The 8,331-nt window shown below is 53.6% G+C and overlaps 1 protein-coding gene across 1 annotated transcript in view; it reads left to right on the top strand.

Annotated features, from left to right (window-relative positions):
- The first annotated feature begins 297 nt into the window (after positions 1–297).
- The window catches only part of LOC100902614 (metabotropic glutamate receptor 1-like), a 37,137-nt gene continuing 29,103 nt past the window's right edge, over positions 298–8,331 (top strand). The window contains exons 1-4 of the mRNA XM_029112890.1: positions 298–319; positions 903–1,013; positions 1,406–1,619; positions 3,211–3,581. Coding sequence (XP_028968723.1) covers positions 298–319; positions 903–1,013; positions 1,406–1,619; positions 3,211–3,581 — 718 coding nt within the window. The remainder of the gene's footprint in view (positions 320–902; positions 1,014–1,405; positions 1,620–3,210; positions 3,582–8,331) is intronic.

Here is an 8,331-nt window from a genome sequence, read left to right as displayed (position 1 = left end):
AAGGAACACATCCTGTTGGGTCTACGACAGCGGCTTTCGGGGACCTCCCTCGGGTATGGTTCCATTTCGACGCAGAATTCTCCGCTGGAACAGAACCGCCTCCGTCGTCGTAAACAACAATCGTTGAAAATCCAAGGACTCGGCCGGAACCTGGGGCCCTAATCCCTCTCGCTCCTATCGTTCTATGACGCCTCATTCGACCCACTCGGTGGGGATCTATTCTATGACGCCTCATTCGACCCACTTCGATGAGCGGAGCTATTGCTCCGCTCATCGAATCGAGAGAAGCCCTTGGAAATGTGGCAAAGATTCCTTATGGGTCAGTCAATTCCTCTGGCTCAGGCGGGACTTCCGCTCGCACCTTGGTCCGTTTCTGTGAGAGGACCCTCGGCTCGTTATTAGAAGCTTTCAGGCTTTCCGGGAGGTAAATGCAGCGTGTCACTTACGCTGTCATCGAACGTTGTTTCTGTGGGAAACTTTCCCAGCGCATTAGCACCCGCGTTCGGCTGACTCGCTGACTCGCTGCGGTGGGAGCTTCAGTAACTCCGTGCCTGCTTAAAGGGTCGACCGCAAGCCTTGCAAATCTGACATACGTCGAGCGTATCTTCATTCTAATTATATGCGGCATGGCTTTACCGCTCCCCGACGTGAGAGAAGAAGGGGCTACAGGCTGCGAGAAGGCGTAATCCTCTGTTACTTTTCTCTTATACTTTTCCGCGGCCACGGAACACACCTGTGATGGACATGAGCTTTTCCTGATCTCGGCTCCGTGCTCTCCGGTCAACCTTCTGTTGCCCATAAAGACAGCAGAATTACAAATTGAGTGAGCTCTGACCTTCCGGGTCGAGCGCAGTATTTCGATTGGGATAGGGTGTAAAGATTCCATGTGTTTTCCTTTACAGGCTTGCTGGCCAGGAGGCGGTCCTCAAAAGGGACATGTAAGGTGTTGGTGGTCACATTCCTTCTACTGTGCCAAACGTCACGTGCTACGCAGCCCAGCCCGAAGCTGATAGGTTAGTTCCATCCACGGTGGGAGAAATCCGAAATTTCCACGAGGCTCCCGCCATCCACGATTACACGTATCGAGTTCCCCGGATTCTGTGCGAGTTCCTGTGACGACCGCTCGACAAACATGTTTTCCTCTCTCGCTTGGAGAGTGCTCAAGAACATTGGAGAAGAAATGATGCGAAACCACCATTGCCAGAGGAGACGTAAAGTTCGGAATCAGCGCTGCTCGCTACAGAAAACAGAATGTTCAATGTATCACGAAAATGTCGGATCACGATATTCAGAGCAGGGATCCTCGGGAGTACGGATGCGAAAGCCTCGAACACGGGTCCGGTTGCTGACCTGGAGTCGAGGCCTCACCGGTAATGGAATTAGCTCATGTGTCCGTTTCCTACAGGGACTTCGGCGGGCGACGTCACGATAGGAGCTCTGTTTCCCGTTCATGAGGCTCCAGATTCGGAGAACGCACAGAGCAGAATCTGCGGCAGGATTCGCGAACAATACGGGATCCACCGAGTCGAGGCGGCATTTCAAGTGCTGGACGAGATTAACAATAATCAGGAACTCCTGCCAAACATTACGCTCGGTATCGAAATCAGAGATTCCTGTTGGTGAGTTTCCCCCGAATTTATTATAAGCAAGGGCGCATTGGTAACCTACAATCCTTCCGGGTTCATCTTCAGGGAGCGCTTATTCATTAGCGATACTACGTAAGTAACTCTTCGATACATACATGTTATCGCCCACAATCCCGCAATCCATCGGAGCGGGAATCTCCCAGTGCGATCCCTCGTCCTCCGAAGAGTCGATGAAAAACTCATATCGAAGTGGATGATGATTGATTCACTGAACTTCAACGCTTCGTTGCTGTTGCGAGCCGTTCTCTGCCGAGTTCGCTTCTCACCCAAGTTTCTAAAATGCTCCGTGAAAAAAATACCTCTCATAACTTCTGCGTTATGAAGCCTCACGCTTCATGGAGACCCACCCGCGCGAGAGCCACTTACAGAATGAGCAGTAAAGGCAGCGAAGCAGAAGGCTATGCAAAGGTTGCCTCTGCCTTCTGGAACGCACTCATTCGACGGCGCGTCATACGAGAGAGTGAAGCTTGCTCCGCGACGACTCGAGTCGGCTGCGGTTATCACAAGAGCCCTAACAGCTGTTGTGGCAGCTCTTGGTTCATGATGAGCGAGATCATAAATCTCGGTGGGGGCGATTTCATCGACATTGAACGCAAATTAGTATTCACGAGCATTCCCAGCAGTGGATCGATCTTCCTCGATTTCCCTGTCGTGTTCAGTAATCGTGTCACGCTTTCTCTTTCCCTCGCTAATGCTTTCCAGTATAACTTCTAATGCCGTTCGGTATCATTTCGCTGCGAGCGCGATGTGCTTTCGCAAGGAATGAATGAATAGATGAACTGACTGATTGATGTGCGCGTGCGTGATGCTGGTCCGCTCGCCCTTCGTTACGGTCTCGCGCAGCATAAGTCCGCCGGGCAGAGAGCTCCGCAGCGCTGGAATTTCCCTAGAGAAGCAGGAACTGATTATCCGGAAGTTGCCAAGTGACTTCCTTACCCCGTCAGCCGAACTCGTTCGTTAGGCTAGTTTCTGCTGAAACCTCCTCCCTGCTGCACTCGGTGCGATATTTCCGCCGGTCGTCGATCGAATTGTTCTGAAGTCCCAGGAGAATTACCCTGTGCTCGGCAGAGGCTGCATTTCATCTGCCTTCCGGTTGCTGTGTAGCACGCTCAAATCCTGGGAGTTGATCAATCGCCCGTCGAGGGAGAAGGAAATGCCTCTCGTAACAATAAGCCGGGGTGTTTTATGAGCTTTGGCTCGCCCGTATGATGAGCGCACTTCTCGGTCAGGAATGGGAGCGCAGATCGAACATTCTGTACATTCAAGTTGCAGCCGAGATGTTCGAACAGCTTCAGTCGAAATTCAGCTCGGCCTCCATCGTGGCTGAGTTGCTCCCTGTCTCGATCATTCCTTGTTGACTTGGACGGTCGAACTCGGTGCTCACGGCAGACACAAGCTCCCTTAAGGAAATTGAATCCACCGAATTCCAGTTCAGAACTTCTGCACATCGCTTCCGAAAGATTCCAGCTCGATCTTCTCGAGTCCAGCGAAGAGACGCTCATTCATCAACGGAGACTTCTCGAAAGGGATCTAAAAAGTGTGTTTCCTCCTTGTTTTCCTGCAGGTATCCGCCAAAAGCATTGGAACAGAGCATCGAATTCATTCGGGATACGATTGCGATGCGCGACGATGCGAATGGAACGTCGGGATTCAGTCCCAGCGGGGAAAAGTGTCATCGCGGCTCAAAAAACACAAAAAATATCGTCGGCATCATCGGGCCGGGCTCGTCAGCCGTGACCATCCAGGTTCAAAACTTGCTCCAACTTTTCAACATTCCCCAGATCGGCTACTCGGCGACGTCTCGCGAACTGAGTCGCAAGGATTTCTACAAATATTTCCTCCGAGTGGTTCCTTCCGACGAGTTTCAGTCGAAACTCATGGTAGATGTGTTGCTCAAATTAAACTGGTCGTACGTGATCACTGTGAACAGTGAAGGTGAGTTTCAGAACTTCTTCCTATGATGTAGTTTATTCTAGTTTCCGTCACGAGACTCCCCCTGTTGCATGCGATGTCGAGGTAGCGGGTCGTTGCGGTGACTAAACGCGTTAATGAAACCGGTGATCGAGTCTACGTGACCGTCTCGCGAGAAGCGCCTCATCCGACTAATTGTCTCCAATCGAACCCGCACTGGAGAAAAAAGCTCGGACCGTTGTCCCCCGACTCCTCCGAACCAAAGTCGTTCCGAGGAACAGGTCCGCACTGAGGTTTGCAGGTTTGGAAGGCTCGATGTCGAGAATTCGATGGGGTTCGGTCAGATGAGCGTGATCATCAATATCTGCTGGGTAATCCCGAGAAATGGGACCCTCATTGAATGGACGTGCCCCTTCAGTAGCGGCTCCGAGTAGAAATCTGGGGATTAAGTTGTCTCTGATCGTCGAGAGAGGGTCCAGGATATCCAGTTAGAAATAGCTATCCTCCCTCCTATCGGAGAGAGACATGCACCGTCGTTGTCGGGGAGACGATTGCCGGCTGGCGACGAATCGCGTACTTGGTAGAGTGCGAGGTCATTCAATCGACTCGGAGACTTGAATGGTCAGCGAGCGTGTAATTTCGTCGGAAGACAGTTCCTTCGCGGACGGGGGCTGTCTACGCGGAAGCGACGTAGGACAGCAACAGTCTCTTCGGGGCTTTGGTCGGCGGCTGCGACACCAGATTCGGCGGTGTCATTGGACACTTTATAGCGTTCGAGGCTACTCTGTCGTAAATTTCCATGACACCGAATGCGAGTTTAGCAGCTTACGCCAGCTGACTTTAGGCTTCTTATAGGTCGCTCGACCTAAGGGTCGGCGAGATCCCCGGACGGCTTTTGTTGCTCGAAGTAAGGGCTGCTGGTGTCTCTTGTGACACCGCTCTTTGCCCTGCGGACGCTGCGGCGAGGACATAATGTTGGCTGTGATTTCGTCCGGTGGCTGTCATAAAGTAATTCGGAATTTTCGCCTCTGCTTCCATCTGCGGAATCCTCTGTCACCTATGTCGTTGTCGGTCGCACCGGCGCGGGCGGCAGTGGGGTCGGCGACAGTCATCGCAAAGAGACGTAGCGGTGGCGAACGACTTTTCTCACCAAGGAGAAAAATACCCCCCTCTCAGAGCAGAGATGGTTTCGAACGAATGATCTTGCGAAGAATTAGAGGGCTCCGTTATTTGATATCAGCGGCCAGATTCCCTCGAGCTCGAGGGCTCTCGTAGCTAATATTCTCCGCCAACAGCGGGCTCGACGAGCGGGTCTTCTCCGAGGCATTTATGACTTGTGGACATACAGTGACTCGTGCGCAGTCGAGGTTGATGATGAAGAGTCGGGAGCGCTCGCTCTTTCGGGAAAACCTCACTCAGTAGAAATGGAGAGGGTCACCGGCGAACGAAGAAATAGGAGGACAGGTACATCCTGCGACAATTCTCCTGGCGGGATTGTTCGGACAGAGGGGTCAGTCGCAGCCGGTGGCGTTCGCTCTGAGTGAGTGAGGGGAGGGAATATCATCAGCGGCTTCGGGCAAGCATCCACTTCCTCTACGCAGCTTGTTAGTTTCGCATGACTTGGTCGCTGCTATGCGTCGACGAGGCACATTGACACGACGTTGTTTCGTTCTCTTCTAAACTATTCTCCCTCAGATGAGGGGGAAGTTCCGACGACTTCTGCACGCCGCCAGAGAGGAGCTGCATCGGGAGCGGCGCCCACGGGAAACGACCGAGCGGAGATCGACTTATTCTCAAACCGATTTTGGGCGAGTAGGCAAATTCACAAATCCACCGGCTCCTAGGATCTTCTGCTGCTCCGAGCGTCAACGCGCCCGAAATCAGGATCACCCACGTAACGCTCGGAATCGGCATTACCTTCAGCCTGAGGTGGAGAGTGTCTCGACAGGAGAGAATTCCGACAGTCCGGATTTCGCTCGTTCGCGCGGAGCTCTGCCCGCCACGCGGGGCGTGGTAGCGATTGCGCGGCATAAGAATCGAAACTCCCGGAAGATGGATTGCTGGGTTCCTTGGTCGACGGTCGCTCCAATCGAGAGGACGACGCTCAAGCGTAAGTCAGTCAGCCGGCTAGTCGTCCTCGACTCGTCCGAGAGGGAGCCGAGAGATGCGTCCTGCTCCGACTCAGCGCTCGCGTTCTGGGCTTTCATTGAGCAAAACGGAAACGGAGTCGAGCTTCGAAAGCTCTTCGCTTCTTGTTGCTCTGGATCGCTACGGGAAATGCGCTCCGAATCGAGAGGTGGTTCGCGCATCGCGGTCGTCGCGGTCGGTCCGTGGCCCGTTGCGTGTGATTTGCTCGTTTGGAAATCTCGATGAGCATTAACAAGAGACCAGCAACCGCCACGCCGTGTGACGTTCAGGAACTCGGAGCACGGCCATGACAAGCTGCCACACATCTCGCGCACGCATCCGTCCGGACACGTGCTGCATCTGGTGGATTTTCCGAAGACGCTCCCGGCGATGAGGCGTCCGCAGACTTTGCTCATGGGCCTTTCTTAGGATTCCTTGAACAATAAACGACACCCCGCATGCCAATCAGAGGACGCCGCCACCGCCATCTCACGATTTTCTATCTGAAGCCGAAGTTTTCGCTGCGAGACAATCTCGGCTTTCCGACTCTTATCGCCCGGGCGAGTGGCGAGGCGCCGGCCTCGCTCGGGAATCTCCGCCGGGGAAATAATTGCACGTCTCCGCGGGGAAAAAACCGAATATGCGATGTCCTGGGGACTCGGATCCCTCGTCTCCGGGCCTTCTTTATCGTCGGGTTACGCATCAGCCTCCTCAGTGATGATGCACCTCTTCTCGGTCTCATGCAATATCGACGTGCGGTGACAGACATTAAGTACACCAGCAACAACAACAACAACCGCGAGAGCGTCGACAATGTCGACAATGGAGATTCCTCCACGCTGTCCAAGGTCATCTACCTCCGCTGTGACAGTTATTTCTTTTGTGCTTCGCGCAGTCATCATGGGACTGACAGGAGAATTGGAATCACGAGGGATAAAATCTGAGGAATTATCATTCGCGGCCCGCCCGATCTGCGGACGGGCAGGCACGAGGAAACGATGAGAGGACCAGCGATGCCAAACTGTGGAATCATCTACGCAACAACGAACGAGCGAGGCTGGCCGAAGCGTCCGTGTGGAGCCAGGGGCTATGGCGAACTACAGAAGAGTAACGTGAACAGGAAACATCGCGGGAGCGAGAAGGGAACAGCGGATCGGCAGTCTGTGTGGTACGTGTCTCTACGCCCTCGGAACAAAACTCGACACTTGGGTCAAATCTGCACATTCGAGTATATGGATGTATGCCTCACACTTCCTGACAGTTCTTCAGCAGAAACAAACTCAAAGAAAAATCCAAACAAAGCCAATTTGCTGTTTGATTCGGGAACGAACATCACTTGCGGCAGTGCTTGCGGCAGCGCCGGCCCTCGCGTTATCCAACGCCAGTCCTCTATGCTCGAGTTTGGAGGGGGGGGGCGGGGATCTTGGGAAGTGCAACGGGGGCCAATGACATGGAGCGGACACTGGGATAGGAGAAGCTACCGAATCCGCAACGGCCAGAGCAACCGAAACAGGAGGAGCAGCAGCCGGAGCGGCGACGGTACGGAAGGAAGGAAGTGTACAGTCGAGAGGAATTGGTTGAAGAAAAAAGAAGAAGAAGAAAAGAAGCGTTGAGGTGGAAAGGCAACTGCGGAAATGAACACCACCCCGCTACTGGAAAACAAGCAGCAACTTTCTTCGCCGTGGACGACTGTCTGGTCCTCCTCGGTGTTTTGAGCGAAAGCTAGGTCCGACGCCCGACGGGAAAAAATCCCGACAAAAGCTCCGAAACAGGATACAAATGATTTCTTCTGTCGTTCGTCGGTATGAAACCCGAGTGAGCAGATGGACGAGCGGGCGAGCGATGGATAATCTCGTTTCTCTTTTCGGGCTCGGACCCTTCCCGAGTGCTTGTCTGATGGCGATTTCCGAACACGTTCCGGGACGGCACACGGATTTTCCGCGTCTCATGGGTGATAATATTCTTCGCCCACCATCCGGGTTTCCGTCGGAGTACAGCTAACCGAAAGGAGAGCCTGAGGCGTTTCGTTGAAGGTGTCGATCTTCACCGACCGTATATTGTCGGGACGTCATGCATCCTGCTCTGATATTCAACAGAAAGAGGAGAGGGACTCGCGACACAGGGCCTTGCCTCCTTCAGCTCAGAGCACTCTTCTCCGTCGGCGGTTTTGGCCCCCAGGAAAAACCGCGAACACAGGTCATTTTTCTTGTTTATCGTTTTCTTCAACAAGTAGTCTGGTCCGCTCCTGAAGTCGCGAGCGACTTTCTTCAGTTATCAGATTACGGGGGAATCTCGAAGGATATGCCTCGAGCGATCCCGCTCCGAGAGTGAATCTTCGCAACGCTGCGAATGTTTCTGCTTGAGTCCCCACACAAACGCATACACGGAGGAAAGTCGTCCCACAGTTTGTTGCTTTTTCTTTGCTCGGCCGCTCTTAATCTGCTTTTGTCGTCGGGCGGACACCCACGCTAGCCGAGACCATGACAACAGCGGCACGGGCGTTCTGGGGTGATTCAGTGTCTCGAAAACTGTCACACCGAGCGCGGCAGGGGAAGAAGTGCGGCAGAGAGAAACTTGCGTGACGGCTGCCGCCATCGGTACGGGGAAAGGAGTAGCGAGCTGGCTTATCTCACACCCACGTCAGGTT

This window comes from Galendromus occidentalis, unplaced genomic scaffold, assembly GCF_000255335.2.
Source record: "Galendromus occidentalis unplaced genomic scaffold, Mocc_1.1 scf7180000077532, whole genome shotgun sequence".
Lineage (NCBI taxonomy): Eukaryota > Metazoa > Arthropoda > Arachnida > Mesostigmata > Phytoseiidae > Galendromus > Galendromus occidentalis.
This window is presented reverse-complemented; position numbering and strand designations above follow the sequence as displayed.